The sequence below is a fragment of the Colius striatus genome, chromosome 2 (genome assembly GCF_028858725.1).
Source record: "Colius striatus isolate bColStr4 chromosome 2, bColStr4.1.hap1, whole genome shotgun sequence".
Classification (NCBI taxonomy): domain Eukaryota; kingdom Metazoa; phylum Chordata; class Aves; order Coliiformes; family Coliidae; genus Colius; species Colius striatus.
Genome location: NC_084760.1, coordinates 49579737 through 49597106, shown reverse-complemented (window position 1 = coordinate 49597106; position 17370 = coordinate 49579737). Strand labels below are relative to the sequence as shown.

The 17370-nt window shown below is 37.2% G+C and overlaps 1 protein-coding gene across 1 annotated transcript in view; it reads right to left on the bottom strand.

Moving 5' to 3' along the window:
* Positions 1 to 17370, bottom strand: part of FIG4 (FIG4 phosphoinositide 5-phosphatase) — a 74920-nt gene that overhangs the window by 28338 nt on the left and 29212 nt on the right. The window contains exons 11-17 of the mRNA XM_061989610.1: positions 17141 to 17274; positions 16138 to 16254; positions 13997 to 14042; positions 12317 to 12465; positions 7111 to 7277; positions 3432 to 3570; positions 693 to 751 (exon numbers count right to left, since the gene is read on the bottom strand). Coding sequence (XP_061845594.1) covers positions 693 to 751; positions 3432 to 3570; positions 7111 to 7277; positions 12317 to 12465; positions 13997 to 14042; positions 16138 to 16254; positions 17141 to 17274 — 811 coding nt within the window. The remainder of the gene's footprint in view (positions 1 to 692; positions 752 to 3431; positions 3571 to 7110; positions 7278 to 12316; positions 12466 to 13996; positions 14043 to 16137; positions 16255 to 17140; positions 17275 to 17370) is intronic.

The following is a 17370-nucleotide window of genomic DNA, read 5'->3' as shown; positions in this document are numbered from 1 at the left end:
TCCAGCTTCATCCCATTACCCCTTGTCCTGTTGCTAGCTACAATATAAAAAAGGGATGCCCCAACCTCCTGACATCCATCATTTAGATACTTGCAAATATTAATAAGATTCCTCCCTCAGTCTCCTCTTTTCTAGACTAAACAGACCCAGTTTTTGCAGCCTTTCCTTGTATGAAAGATGTTCCAGTCCCCTGATCATCTTGGTGGCTCTGCGCTGGACTCTCTCCAGAAATTCTCTGTCCCTCTTGTCCCCTCATCCAGGTCATTGACGAAGATGTTGAACACGACTGGCCCCAGAACCAATCCCTGTGGAACTGCACTGGCCACATGTCTCCAACTCAATTCTGTGCCACTGATCACCTGGGCTCTGTCCTTCAGCCAGCTCTTGATCCACCTCACTGTCCACTCATCCAATCCCCACTGCCTGGAGCTTTTGTGGGAGACTGTCAAAAGCCTTGCTAAAGTCAAGTTAGATGACATCTGCTGCTCTCCCCTCATCTAGCCAGCAGGTTATGCACTCATAGAAGGATATCAGGTTGGTCAAACAGGATTTCCCCTTGGTGAAGCCATGTTGACTCCCTCTGATAACGATCTTTTCCTTCATATGTTTAGTGACATACGTTTAGTGACATTTATGACTAAAAGTTCATTCTCAAGATAAACTGTAAGGCAAGGAGAAAATATAGTTCCTACCTTCATCAAAAGGAAGAGGTAGATGCTTTAGCACACCTGTCGTCCACCAGTAAGTATAGCTGTACAAGAAAAACAGACACACAAATGACTGAGATTTAATCTTGTATCCAATCTAAGAGTTTGCACACTATACCTACCTAACGACTTTAGTAAACGTATCCTAGTAATTCAAATGTGGAAGAAAGTAAAGAATTATCCTTTTATGGACGATTTCAACAGGCCTCTATGCTACTACTTTGCTTTCAGGCCATGAAATTTCAATACACAAAGCTCAATACAGGCATAGAGGGACAAGTGGTTTCATTTCATTAAACAAAATATATTTCAGGTGCCTATCTCTACAAAAATGAAAATTAGGGTCTTAGTACATATAGAAGGTATTTACATGTTTCTCTTGCTCTGGTCTTCAAAATAGAAAAAAAAGCAAAAACCTGGTCCACCCCACCCACCACTTGTTCCTAAAATTCAGGAAAAGGTATAAAGAAATGAAGGGCAATGATAATAAAATCAGAAGACTGTCAAAGCAGCCAACTTCTATACACAGAAGTAAATTTTGATGTGACAGCTGTGGCATAGCTAACAGCAAAAAATCAGGCCCCGCTGAAAGCTTATTTAGAATTTCTGAAAAATAACAAAGGAAGTCAAGCACATTCATAAAATAAAGCATATTGTATCTTTCATTTCTGTTTACATATTTTCATTTTCTCTTCTCAAATATACTTTAATTTCTTCTCTATTCTCAGTTTCTTCTGTTTTGTTAGTTGGGATTAAAAGCCATTTATCTGCATCGATTTTTATTTCAAATATGTGTGCATTCACCATACTGTAAGGGTTGTAATCAGAGAATTAATACAGTTATCTCCTACTCATGTAAATGTAGCCATCTGGAGCAGAAACAATGGGTGTATTTTCATGTCCAGATACAGACTTAGTGGGACTCAGCAAATGGCACAAAACAGACAGGACAACACCACAATTCAGGTCCAAGAACTATGTAGGTCCTAGGCAGAAAAGAACAAGTTACACCTGATGATCCTGTCTCTTCTTGAAGTACTGTAACAGGTCATGCCATCAAGCTGTTTCCTCCGCTGCCTCCAGAAACTATGCAGACATACTTAGTCTCGCTGCTTACATAAATGGTAAGAAGGCAACACAAACTCTCCATTTCCATATTCATTGTGCTTTCAAATTAATATATGAAACTCTTTATGAAACCTCTTCTTTCTGATAAGAGGCAAATACCATATAGGAAAAACATTGTTAGCTAAAAGAAGTTTCAATGACAGGAAACAACATCTGCCCTTGTCCTCCTATTATCTTGATTTCATTATGAGTTTTCATTATTTCCTCTGCTGCTGTGCCTAAGGAATCCTAAAGAGGCACCACATTGAAAAGCATGAAGAAGTTCTACAAAGAACTTGTCCAATAGTTTGGTAGAAACAAAAAATTACTTGGAAGATATTTTTTTCACCTAGTGACTTATTACATGAAGGTGTCATTTGTTCAGGTGACAATACATTTTGGCTGTATATTAGGAGTGCTCAGAAGAAATTCCAACCAGAATGAAAGGTAAAACTAACAAGTAAATGAAGAATAGATATTCTTTTTTAAAAAAACCAAAAAAACTCCACCTCATCTAATAACAAACAGCATCTGTGACAAATAAGAGACAGCTGTTTAACTAAGTAACAGATGAAAGGAAGATTAGGCTGTTTGTATATTTGCAATAGATCAGTTGAATTAATTTTTGACGTGCGATAATGTTTGGACCCATTAGGCAATAAAATTAATGTTGCATGTTTCATGTGTGCCTTACATAGCACTTGATGTTAGCTTGTGTCAGCCATACAACCAATAGAAGCCTCAGGAGACAACACAAAAAGACTGAAATTTAGAAACAGTCAGGTTGCATGGCATAAGCAGCTAACAGGAATTAAATGCCCTGTTTAAACACTTGCAATTCTCTCCAGACAAAAATCTAAATGCAGATCTAAATCTAAATTCAGATCGACCATTTGTGATACAGAGCTTTATGACTCACAGAATGCACAAACAGTGAAATTCATAAAAGAGATTATTTAGTTAACAAGTCTAGTACTGGCCTTATTATTAAAATGTATTTCTTTCAATGTTGTATTTATAATACTTAACAAAACCATTGCACATTGTTAAGCACTCTAAAATCAGTCTAAAATTTTCACACTTTAGTTCTATTACTCTGTATATTACTGTACAACTGCAACAGAATGCAAATGGAGAAAAATAATCTGCAAAACAGACTAGACATGACCAAAAGATAATCATGGGCTTCTTGTTATGCACAGCTGCAGACTAAGTGCATTATATAAAAAAAAATAAACAAATGTTATCCTCATCACCTAACCTCAAATACAATAATCACTTAATAAATCTCACCATGAAAAATACACCTGTTTATTGCTTAATGAGACAGTGATAATTGTACCTCAGTAAAACAGTAAAGCATTTCACACTGCAAGAAAGAATTTCATATGAAATTAAACTTATTTTTTCAGTACAACAGGAAAATAACAAACTAAAAATCCTTCAAAACCCCAACATCCAATGTTTCTGGTAATCTCTTGAAGGTTTGGGATTTAAGCTTTTGTAGAACTTAAAAACCAGTAAACAAGTTTTTGACAAGCTGACCAAACTATTTGGTTAACAAAATGGTGGGTTTTAAAAAACTTAATATTAGAGTAATATGAAACAGCAAAATACCTTCTCCTGGTCTGTGCCAGACTGAGGGTGTTCTTGTGATGCAAATAAAAATCAGTGGGAAGTTCCCAGAGATGAGGTTTTCCTTCTGTAGGCTTGAATACTCCCAGAAAAAGATTGATAGAATCTTGCCTGTCTGCATCTGTTAGACAAGAGGTACACTTAACACCAGGAATGTTGCAGAGCCCATTCAGGCATTCACATGTTTGTTGTGTTTGCTCCTTGCAGACAAAGTATATCCTGTGACATCTACAGGGACTTTTGAGCTTTAACCACTTTAATAAAACTTCATTTAGACCCAACCTTCTCCCACACTGCAGTGCACATGGGGCTCATACCAGCTCTGCCTCTTTCCTCGGCTTTTCTCACAGCTCTGTTTAGAGGCTTTGCAGAAGTTAAGACCTCACGCTGAAACTCCATCTCCCTCCTCTGCATAGTTGTGTATATATGCAGCACGTGCATGTATTTATGCATGTTTCAGGGAATCTGACGTATCATAATGAATTTATTGTAGTCTAAACAGAAGAATTGTATAATAAAATTACCCAGTATCCATACAATATGGAGAGTTTCCATGTAACACAAATTATTAATTCTCTGGGTTTTTTTAGCCATAGTCAGTAAAATGACTAAACTTCACAAATACCTCCACAAATACAGTCACAATTTAGACTTCTTTTCTCGTTGGTTTAAAACATCAATTTCTCTTGCCATATCCTAAGCTTTACCAAACTAAGACGAGTGTTAACGTCCAGTAGTTACACACCACTGTAGATAAAGCACAAGAAAACCTGATGTTCACTTACATCTTCAAAATCTCTCTTGCTACCTAGCTGCAGAGAGGATGTTACAACAGATAGGGAAAAAGAGATGGATGAAGGCTTAGTGATAGTGAAGTGTGATAAAAATGGCTTTGCAAGCAGAGTCGTAGAGGCTGAGAAAGGCTCACATGCAAAGGATCTTCAGATATGGAGGAGTATGTGGAGAATTGAGTACTTGCTGCCCCGAGAGATTAGCCTGTGGAAAACTCTCTCATCCTCACTCTTGTCTGCACTTTAGTAATAATCAGACAAGGAATAGTTCAGACTAGTTCAACAGATAGTGCTACTCCTCTGGTTTTCCCCATGTTTGAAAAAGAGTATTATGAGAGTAGAGTGTCCCTTTAGCAAGACAATGCATCAAAAAGACAAACTGAAGTCTCAAGATACCAGAAAGCATGTAAAAAATCAGGCAGAATCCACAAACTGGTGCTATGACAGCAAGGACAAAGTTGGCTCCTGGCCACCACCAGTCCCTCCTGTACAAACAGTCACATGGTGTAACAAGTCAAGGCAGGAAATGGGAAATAGAAAACCTCTTCTTTGCTTGGCTCCCCTTCCCTATTTACAGGATCTTTCATCTGGAATTTTTTTTCTTTCTTTTCTATCCACTCATTTCTCTTCCACATAATTTTACTGCCCCTTTAAAGCATTCTTCCAAAACCTTCTTTCTTGCTCCTTACCTTCCCAATTTTCTTAAAAGGATCAACTTATAAACCTTAACTGTTCTACACAGTAATACTCAAATGCATATGTAGGTCCATGTGGTTTGCAGGACACTGTTTCTGTCACAGTTTAACCAAGACATACAGCGAGAATGAGCAAGGCTACAAGCAGTGCAAGAAAGCTATGCAAAACTCAGTAAAAAGATTTGGAAGAAAAACATGGACACTGAGAATTCAAAAGAAAGAAAAAGTGACAAGCAATAACAAGTATTCTTTCTTCCTGATAAGTTATTTAGTCAGTGGTTTAAACAAAGTGCTGAACAAAACTCAATAAAACTCTCTACTTCGAGCACAGAAACTGGAGGAGGCCTAAATACAAAATTAATTGACATGAGAAAATAGGTTAAAATTGGTGTTAATTTCTTAAATCTAAAGGCAGAGATGAGTCTTCTTTGTTCATTTACTAATGTTTCATCTCTCAGGAATGGAAGATATACTAAAATTGTTAACTAAATAATTGAAAAACAATTTGAGTAAACCAAGATAATTCAGTGTCACTACTTGCATGACACATGTCAAAATGAAATAAAACTAAATTATATTTGTTCTGTGAAAAATAGCTTGAATTTAAACTCATATCAATTGAATTAACCAATTAATTGCCTGAAATTGGTCTACAGCAGCAGTTTGTGAAAGCATTCTTATTTTCCTCCCGGGAAAAAAAAAGACTGCTGTTAAACGTTACACTGAAAAAAGACTCAAACCCTCTTCAGCATTTATTGCTTCACTTGTGCAGTTGTGTTTTAAACTTAACAGAAATACAAGACATTTATCAGAAGACACTTTCTACTGTCTTATTTCTGAAGTCATAATTTAGAAGTAAATCATTAACTTAGGTTACAATCCTCCTCACAGCCTTACTTTAAGGTCTGAACAATTTTATGACTTAATTTTGAGTAAAAATAATGAAAACTTTGGTCTTTCTTTGAGATGCTGATATCTAAAACAGGATGTTGTGCCTTTTAGATCAATTTTCTTATCTAGATAGAAAAGTCTCTCTTTAAAAAAAAACCAAAGAACCTGAATATGTCAATGCACTGTGGAGCACAGACAAAAGAACAAACACATCTCCCCCTATTTGTAGTACCAAATGTTTTAATTATGTACCAGCAAGTAGAAAGACTGCATTGATTTTTCAAAAGATACTGCAATGTACATGTACACTAAGACTATTTGAGAAAATAAGAACTGAAGGGGTCATTTAATTGAATTAGCCTAAAATAATCTGCTTCTCTAAATCTGAGTTTGCAACTGCACTACACAACAAATTACTAAATCACGAGAGAGTCAATACAATTGGGACTACAAGTCCTATGACTAAAAGGATATAGTAATTAACCTTACTTTCACACAATGCTACATGGTAGTTTACTATGTCCAGTCCTGTTTCTGGATAAATAGATTATTCCAGATACCACCACCTTATTATGCATGCTGCAATTCTAGCACTAAACTCTGCAATATCACATTATCTTCTAAAAGCCAAAAAATGTGCATTTTCTTGCCAGTTTTTTCCAGGTATGGTTCAGAATTTTTCAGAGAGGTCTTCTCTTAGCAATGTTGTCCCGAATAAAAGTAGAACAGTACGAGTGACAAATACAAGCTAGTAAAGGAGTAAGTTAATATTTACAACTTAACTCAAAAATAGCTTATTTACTTGGTAGACCATACTTTTAAAATCTAATTTTGTCGTCTCTACCATTGATTCAACAGTCAGCAGATTCTATTAATACAAAACAATAATGTGCATCAAAACTCGCTTTTTTATTTGAAGTACTCAGAAACACCACATTAAATACTCCACTTGAAGCCTTTTACTTGTGTTTAGATTTACCAGTTTCCTTCTATTAGTTGAAGCCAGTCTGTCAATCATTCAAAGCTGTATAACAGTTATCTGCTTCTCTATTGATCTACAAATGTCACCATGCTAGAAAATGTGTTTGCATAGGATATAATACTTCTATAATACTTCATCAAATCAGAATATCTACATGATATCCATAATATTTTACTGAATAACTTGGATACTATAGTATTGAGGATCTCTGTCATAAAACCATAGTATGGATTATTGAAACATCACGAGCAAGAACCTTTTCAAATAATGGCTTAAAAGCAAGCACTTAAAATTAAATTTACCTGAGAAAGCATTACTATAATATCTTGAGAGTGTTTGCATGATATCTTTGGAATGCTGAGTCCATGGAGCTATTTTTCTATAGGTTTTAACTCTGTGGACAAGCTGAGAACCTCCATATTGCAGAGAAAGCGTGTCTCCGTGATCTTCATATAATTCTTCAAATAATCTGAAGGAAAAGCAAAACGTGACGTCTATCAAACTGCTAAAAAAAAAGTTTTTAAAGAAAAAAATAATAAAGTATTGTAATACTAAAGTCTTTCTGTTTTAACAGGCAACATATTTTCTTCTCCAAAGTACTTCTGTCAGTTTACTAAAACAAGTATTGCATCAAAACATGCTATTAACTGACAAACACTGGAATTTAAAGCTATGTCTCTATTTTTTCATATAAAGAAGTGTAAATGTTATTTAGACATAATAATTACCAAAAAAGGATTAGACCACAAGATTTTCACTAATTTATAATATAGCAGAATGCATTCACACTACAGAATATGCACTTCTGTAGATTCATGGAGGAGATAAACACATCTTACTAGTCAGCAGGGAGAAAACAAATTGTATGCCTTCACAAACTAAGGTATTTTAAATAAACTGAATGGGACAAAACATGTCAATATCTCAAGGCTATGTTTTCTGCCAAGTTCACTGGGAATTAGCATAACTTTCCAAAAAAGCTCACTAGTAACAACAATGATGGCTCAAAGGTACAAACTGAATAAACATAACTTAAAAGAAAAGTGAATGGCAGCCAGATTACCATTTGCTGGAGCTGGAAAAACTCACTGTAAGAAGGTAGAATGAGTTGGCTGCCAAGATGAACAAGGACAGTCAGCTGAAATCAACACAGTTCTCTAGCAGCAAGAAGTTCACAACAGACTGCAAACTGAGAGCAGTCCAAGTATCAAAAATTATCAAGAAGCTCCCTATCAATGACAAAAACAAGATGACAGTCTCAGAAAAAGGGCTATCCTAAAGGAGATGATACTCAGTCAAAAAGATAACAGATCCAACAGTGCTTCTCACAAATGGAGACTATGGTCTCACCTGAGTAAGACAATAAGAAGGATGACATCTTGCCAAAATAGGATGAAAGTTTAGTTAAGAGGCAAAAAAACCAAAACCAGAACAATCCCTCCCCTCCAAAACCCAACCACCAAATCTGCTTAAATACATTTCACATCAGTTTAGCAACACACAGTAACTCTGGCATTTGCATGTGACATACTGTAATATCCAAGAAGACGGAAGTCTTTGAGAAGTGGACAGGAAAGTGGAAAGACACAAAACAACATTTTTTTTAAAAAGCAACCAAACAATCAAAAAAGCATTCCCTTAAGAAAGTTTCTGATAAAAGAAAGTATTGTCTAAATAATCCAGCTAACATTTGACTGAAGTCTTTCTCAGAAGGTTCTGGATAAAGAACTCTTATCTGAGAAGCAAATCGATTTCCTATAAAAATATAACAGAAGTCCAGCAAATCTTCTGCTGTAGTGTTTTTGTCTGGGCCAGGTTTTGGTAGTGGGGACGCTACAGGAATGGCTTCTTTAAACAAAGACCTGGTAGAATCTTCTCCTGTAGCTGACAGGGCCAGTGTCAGTCAGTTCTAAGATGAACCCCATAGCTGAACCAGGCCTGGCCAATTAGTGTCTGAGGTAACGCCTCTGTGAATAACATATTTGAGAAGTGGAAGAAGTTGCTGTGCAGTTGCTAAATGGCAGCAGCAACAGGGAGTGAGAATGTGAAAACATCTCTGCAGACACCAAGGTCATTGCAGAAGGAGGGGGAGGAGGTGTCCAGGCATTGGAAGAGAGATTTCCCTGTGGACTCTGGTGAAAACCATGGTGAGGCAGCTGTCCCCCTGCAGTCCATGGGAGGTCCATAATGGAGCAGAGATCCACTCACAGTCCATGGAGGACCCTATGCCAGAGTGGATCAGTGCCCAGAGGAGATCGGGACTCCATGGGTGAAATCCACACTGGAGCAAGTTCCTGGCAGGACCTGGGAACCTGTGGGGAGAGCTGCTCATGCTGGAGCAGGTTTGTTGAAAGGACTTGTGATCCTGTGACGGACTCAGGCTGGAGCAGCTGGTACCTGAAGGACTGTTCTCCCTGTGGATGACCGACGTTAGGGCAGAGTGTGAGGAGCTGCCCCCGTGGGAGGCTCCATGCTGGAGCAGTTCGTGAGGAACTGTAGCCCATGAGAAGGACCCATGTTGGAGAAGTTCATGAGGGACTGTCTCTCATGGGGAGGGACCCCACAGTGTAGCAGTGGGAAGTGTGAGGAGGCCTCCCCCTGAGAAGAAGCAGCAGCAAAGTCCATCTGTAATGAACTGACAGTAACCCCTACTCTCCATCCCCCTGTGCTGCTGGCAGCAGAGGAGATTAAGTCCCAGAAAGAAGGAGGCGTGGGGGAAGGTTTTTTAAGACTCAGGTTTTATTTCTCACTTTCCCTGCTCCGTTCTGATAGTTCATTAATAAATCAAACCATTTTTTGCCAAGTTGAGTCTGTTTTGCCTGTGACGCTAATTGCTGAGTGCTCCTTTCCTTACTCACGAGCCTTTTGTTACATTTCTCTCTCCCCCATCTAGTTTAGAAGGGGGAGTGACAGAACAACTTGGTGGGCACCCAGCACCCAGCCAGGGCTAAACCACCACATTTATCCAAGGTCAGGTCCAAAAAGATCAATTAGGAGGGAACACTTGCTTATTAACTTTAAAAAATCTCAATATAACAAAACCCACTTGCCTCCACATAAGTTGCTCAGAGCTCATGTTGCCATGTATGAGAATCTCCTGTTTATTTCTTTAGGTTTGGTGGGTTGGTTCATTTGGTTTGGGGGTTTTTTGTGGGGTTTGTGTCTTTTTTTAATACAGAGGAAAAGGCAGCAATGCCAGGCAACTACAAGCTAAAAAACTGATTGAAGGCAAAAAATGGTAGGTAAAAGGATGACACCTTTAAAAATTTCCCAGTCATGAGGGATCGATGAATGGAGTTCAAATGACCTTGCAATGCAGGTTTGTGGAAAGCAGACAACTTGAAATTCCTTAAGGATGTTGATCCACTTGATTTGGAAAGGACTTGTAGAATTAAATTACTCTTCCACCGCCTCAAAATATTAAGCCTGCAGTCAAAGAAAGACTAATCTTCCGTAGTAAAAATGTCAACTATGTATGACAAAGTAAGTTGCTAATGTACATTTTGTATAGAAAACTTCCTAAACAGAACAATTACACTGAAGGAATCAGTAAGAAATACAGCTTGCAGACATGATCCTGTGCAATGAAGCCATTAAGAAGATTAAACTTGCTAGGCACTAGATCGGATTGTTCAAGATGCATGGTGCCTTTATCCTTCAGGATGGACAATCAAAATAAAATGATGACTTCAGAGATCTAATTCATCAGAAATTCTGGATTATAGTCAGTCAGTGAGACTATGAGACAAAAATCAGAATTGTAAGAATAACAGAACACTACAGATTACACTCTTTCACCAGTTAGAAGAAAGTAAATGAAGAGGTGGCGTACACAGGAAGCAGATACTGCAAGTAAGACAATGCATGGAATAAAAATGCAGGAGGTCAAAGTGAAAGACTGCACAACAGAGACAGTATAGCATGTATGTGTCTTCAGAATTTGTTGCATTACAGATTAGGATTTTTTAAATTAGTCTGGATACAGAAAATCAGGAACAAGTCTTAACCAGATGACAAAATTGGTTTCATACATCTAGATCAATGGAGAAGGAAAACCAAACACAGTCAAATCAAAGCAACCTTTTACACCACGCTAATAGCTACATTTCAGAAGAGAATGAAAAGTAAAGTATAAATAAAATCAGAGACAAAGCAACTACTAAAACCTTAAGAGATGATGAGAAGAGATGGAAATTGGGTGGTTGGGGTATAGAGAGGAAACAGGAGTGAGAGAAAATAGAGAGGAAATACCTAATGTTGCAGCAGGAAGTAATAGAGGAAACTGGGGCTCTCAAAACCAGGGCAGAAAGCAAGGAGGTAGTGAAACCTAAGGAAAGATAATAAAATGCAGCCTGAAGGGCTGAAGTAGCTGTAGAGAACAACACAAAGAATGGATACAAGAGATCTGTCCAGCTCCTGCTATCCTCTAGTTAGAGCCCAAGAATTCTGATTACCAAGTCCTCAGGAGGATGCACACACAGCAACTGGTATTTTGCAGCGGCAGACGTTTGTTCCCAGGTGCAGCCCCTAGCAGCTGGGACATGGTGGATAAGAAGCATTGCTAGCATACTGAGGAAGCCAGCCAGTGGGTGCTCTCCCTTACTATCAGGCAGAGGCCAAGAGCCACTACTTGCACAGTGAGCTAATATGCTGCAAGTCAGGTTTTTTCTGTGGCACATATCTGCTCCTGGCACCAGGCTGGCACTGGAAGCTAGTGGGAGTAAGAGTAGCTGAAGTAATGTCTCAAGTAAAGGGGAATGGAGACTGAGTACTTTGCCTTTTCTAAAATACAATTAGTAACAAGTAGTATTCCTCCACATAAGGAACAAGAACACATTACCTCAAGGACTCTTACATTAATTTCTGAAGCATATTCACAAGTTAGATAGCTTAGCTCTCCCCGACCCCCAAAGCATCTCAATTTAAATGCTGGAGTTTCTTAAATGGTTTGAGGATGCTTGACTAAGTATCACTGTCACTTGATCAGAGAGAACAATTTTGCTGAAAACTTTTCTTCAGTAAATCAAATAGCACATGTTTTTTCCAAAGGAAAAACAGAAAACAGCAAGGCAAGATGTACTGCTATACAAAGACCAGTCTGGCATTCTCCACAAGAGCATGTATTTCAGTTTTCATTGTTTATGAGCATTTTGCCTGAAGCAATGGAAGTAAATTTTAAAAACTGGGGTGGGAGTTTTGTTACATTTATTTAAAAGGAAAACTCCTAGCTTTAAGTTTAGGCATAAAAAGAGAATTAAGTCAAGCAGTTATCTTCAAAGAAGCCTGATTAACATACTTTTCTGGAAAAGTAAATTTTTAGTGTGATTGGATTTTCTCAAGAAGAATTCTAACAGGGAAGATTTTTTTGAACTTGGATGAACAAACTTTATGAAATCATCCCAACAGAAAGAACTGCACTTTTGCTCTATGCAGACATAAACCTCCTAAATCTCTTGACACAAAATTAATAAAAATGAAACCATGATACACTTTATTAATATATCTTACCTAACAGCATCCGTATCAAATTGTAAGTTTGGTTTATCAATCAGGCCCAATGAATAGAGTTGGTATGCCAAAGCACATTTTCCCACCATAAACTGGGCTGTGTTAGTGCGATCTAAACAATCCACACAATTGGTTCGGAGTACTCCAGTCTAGTAAAGCAATTCAAAAAGACATTTTTCTTAATAAAAAAATGACTACACTCATAATTATTACCTTTTCCTACTATCCAAGACTAGTCAAACCTCAAATTATGTCAGCTCACAAAATTTTGAGGAAAGATATTTCTAAAAAGTTTTAAAAGTCATTTAGCAAGCTACATCAGGCGGCTGTAATGCCTGCTTTCAACATATTCTTGTTTCTATCATCACACAAACTGCACCTCTCCTTCAACTCTCACACAGCCCAAAGGATTCACCTTTAAAAGAAAAGCTATGTTCTGTCAATGAAGGAGGTATGGTACAACTACTGCAAAAATCAAGCACACTTCTAACTTGTCTTGGTTCTGTCATGGTGCTTGTATTTTAAGATTTCTATATCTAGAGTAACACACATGAACATTTTGTTGAAGGCCACAGTCATACACATACTCTCTTATGCTGCTTGCATCATCATTCTTCAATTCCATAACGTATACAAAGTTATTGTATTATATGAACTGCTGTAAGAAACATATTTTAATATAACAGCATGGGTGATCCTTCTGTTTAAATATATATGGCTACAACCAAGCTAGTTAATTTTTATTGCCTTTAATAAAGCAGCACTTTTTGGGTGCGACTCATTAAGATGGTTATTCTGAGGTGAACTGTGACTTGCAATGGTGACTACTTCAAATCATTAAAGTTTAAAGAGAGATAAAGTAATCATTCCCCTAACACAGGCAAACTTGTAGGTCTACAATATTTTTTAAAAAAATCTAACTAGTATTGATATTTTTTTTTCTTTTAAAACCAGTCAAATTTTATCTATTCTGCCCTCAGCTGGCAGATCAGCTAGTAATAGAATGGCCACATACTTTCCAACTTAAATGAACTCCAAAATTATGAATGGCAAGTCAAAAGCAACTAATGCTTCTTAAGAATATGCCCCGTGTTCACAGTACATAATCGTAACATTCAGGTATAAATCTAGTATTGTATGTTATACAGTTTAGTCAACACTGTTCTAACCTTAAAAGAAAGTAGTGTTTCTAATTTTATTTTCTTTTAGTGATGGCAATTTTAACAATATACAGAATATTCAGCACTGGTAGAAATGCTTTTAATAAGCCATTTTCATGTGTATGAATATGTCACTAGGCTTCAGTATGTTTATTCCTCACCCCTTCTGTGTAACATTATGCAGTTTGGTAAAATGCTGCTATTTTAACTTTCAGTGCAAAGGTAACAATACAGAATAAATAGTAATGAAAACTAGTTTACAACACAAGCATTTCTCAGACTATCCCCAACAAAAACACAATTCCAACAGCATAAGGTTTCATGCTACCATGCAAGAACTTTAAGTCCTAATTCCTGATTGAACTTCTGGGATGTACAGCAATAATGCAGTTCACTATAAATATTAATTTAAGAACACTCTGTGCATCACCAATTGGGTATTTAAGTATCGGTTCACTGCTGCTCTGGGAATGCTGATCTACATTCCTGTAACTATGAACTAATAAAGAATATTTAGTACCTGCAAGCGTCCGGTGGAAACAACAGAACCTCCCAGCTCGTTCCACCTGAAAGAGAAACAAAACAGAATGATTTTTCAAAAACAACAGATCGTACCATGTATTGACCTGTTCAGTGAAAAAGAGTGACAATTAAAAATCTGCCACAAAGTAGAATTTATATTCCTGAATAGCAGAAAGCAATGAAAGCTCTATTCAGCAGTAAGCAGTATTTAAACACCAATGAAAAAATAAAAATTAAAATAAAAATAAATCAAGCCTTAAAGTAGAAAGATTCCAAAGCCATACAAACTATTTCATTTGCTCCCCACAAAACAGAGTATAAGCATGAAAGTGTGGCTAGATTGGGTTCTGATTGCACAAAAAATGAAGAAGTACAATGCCAAGAACTGTAAGGCAGAGGCATAACATCCGCTGTAGCACAAGCTGGTTGATAAAAATGTCCCTCATACTGATCCTAGACATACATGCTGGATATATATACACATGCATATTGTCCACATCTTGCAATTCCATATAGGCCTTAACTGTACCTCAGAGCCAGAAAACATGAATCAGAATTAATGACTTTTTAGGTAGAAGAGCAGTTATGCTTGGTGCAAGTTAACCCCTGAACTACTGAATATTTCAAGTTAGTAGGGTCACCTAGACTGACCAGAGAAAAGCCTGTATACTGTATTTGAGACTCAGCAGACTATTTCTAAACACAGTATTTCATGGATATAGTCATCTTGTTCCTGCTAGTTTATAGTAGCCATGTTTGTTGCACTGCACAGCAGAGAAAATGCTCAGATTGTTTCTAAATAAATACATGCTAAAACGTCAAGGATGCTTGTCAAGTAAAATATAACTGCCCATTTGGGTAGTGATAAATTAGATCCCTAATGTAAAAACTTGAATCAAAAACCTGCTGAACTTCTAATGTGAAAGTTATTTTAGTTCTGGATTTTTAGGGAGTCAAGAGAACTCATCTGATTAACTCACAGAATCATAGAATGGTAGGGTTGGGAGGGACCTTTAGAGATCATCTAGTCCAACCCCCCTGCAGAAGCAGGTTCACCTAGATCATGTCGCATAGGAACATGTCCAGGCGGGTCTTGAAGACCTCCAAGGAAGGAGACTCCACAACCCCTCTGGGCAGCCTGTGTCAGGGCTCCCTCATCTGAACAGTGAAATAGTTTTTTGTTATATTTAAGTGGAACTTTTTGTGTACCGGCTTCATTCCATTACCCCTTGTCCTGTTACTACCTACTATAGAAAAAAGGGATGTCCCAATCTCCTGAAACCCACCCTTTAGATATTTATAAATGTTAATAAGATCTCCCCTCAGTCTCCTCTTCTCCAGACTAAACAGCCCCAGATTTTGCAGCCTTTCCTCATATGAAAGATGTTCCAGTCCCCTGATCATCTTGGTGGCCCTGCGCTGGACTCTCTCAAGAAGTTCTCTGTCCCTCTTGAGCTGAGGAGCCCAGAACTGGACACAGGACTCCAGATGAGGCCTCACCACGGCAGAGTAGAGAGGGAGAAGAACCTCCCTTGACCTGATGGCCCCACACTTCTTGATGCATCCGAGGATGCCATTGGCCTTGTTGGCCATGAGGGCACATTGCTGGCTCATGGTTAGCTTATTGTCAATCAGGACTCCCAGGTCTCTCTCTGCAGAGCTCCTCTTCAGCAGGTCAATCCCCAGCCTGTACTGGTGCATGGGGTTGTTCCTTCCCAGGTCCAGGACTCTGCACTTGTCCTTGTTGAACATCATGAGGTTCCTCTCTGCCCAACTCTCAAGCTGGTTGAGATCCCGCTGAATAGCAGCACAGAACTCACTGTACTTCTGCAGCAGCTTAACAAATACAGTTTTTCTTTTGGGAAAAAAGCTTTTAATTTTGTATGTATGGATAACGTAAATTCCATTGGAAAACACTAGACTCGGTAACATTTAGATGATAGTTAATAGTATGCCTCAAAAAAAGCCACTTATTAAATTTCAGATGCAATTCTATTAGTTATAACTTAATAACAAATTGTAATTTTTTCTTATTAATTTAAGCCTCAACATAAGAAATCATGCAATACACACAGAAATTCCAGACAGCTCTGTAAACAGTAGCTGCTATTCATCATGCATCAATGAAATCATCCATACTTTTCATCTGGGCGTAAGATACTGCAGTAGGAATCAGGTCGATTTACAAAAAATCCAGTCTTCTTTACTACACTTTCTGCAATCACATTCAGTCTATCAAGGACGTTGCAAAGTTTGCTGAGGAAAGAAAAAAAAAATCATACAATCAAGATATATTAATGATAAAAAAAATTTCACTGCTTGGAAAGTGTTTTAATAACAAAAATGATTTAAAGTTTGACATCACAGGTTATTTATGCAACAGTAATTATATCTAGAGTTTTCTTAAGATTTTACAGACTTAGGAAACAGATACCATTTCTTAGCAATTTTGTTTACTTTTTAATAAAACATACTGCATAAACTAAAAGAGGAAGACTTCAAAAATGTAAAACTCCTCCACTTTTATATCACACTAATTTTCCTCTACCAAAACTTCTGTGATTCACAAAATAAGAATGAGGCAGGATATCTGATTATGCTAAATCATATTCCTTCAATTTGTTTGCAAGGTGCTGTTTTGCTTAGTAACATTTGTCTCTGTGTGTGTCCTTCATGATCTCCTGCCCCTCCTTCTCATTCAGCCATTCATTGTTGAGGACTTTAACTTCTGTTTATTAATAATTTTATTTTTAAAATTTTTGCTACACTGCTTACATTTCAAGTAATAAAAGCGATTGTTTATTTTTTAAAGATTGTTTATACTGAGATTGAAGTAATGTTTTTAAACGTTTCCACCACTACTACTTTCCAGCAAACTTACTTCAAAACTACATGTTAAAGCAAACACGTTCTCAGTATTCCTCAAGGAATTGTCACAGAAATTCTTCAGTCAGGCATATACATTATCTTCCATTCTTAAATATCTCTTGTTTGCATAAATAGCTAATCTTGTTCAAAGCCCTCATGTATTTTTTACATTTATACTATTCCCCTTCTAGTTTTAAACTTGAGGTATATTTATATCCATATCCACAATATAACTCAAGCTAAAAGTACCAGAACAAAGAAGGACCTTTTCTACCTTTTTGTGTATTTGGCCATATCCCAGGGTATATATATAATTGCATGCTCTGGGGGTAAGAACTGGTTGAGATATGTCACAGCAGCAACAAGTTCTTCACTGAGAATTCTTTCATGCTTTCTTTTTTCACGCTCCTTTATCAAAAAGAATGGGAAGTTTATCATTTTAATCAACAAATATACATAACCCATACATATATACATGTATGTACATATAATGGAAATTAGAAG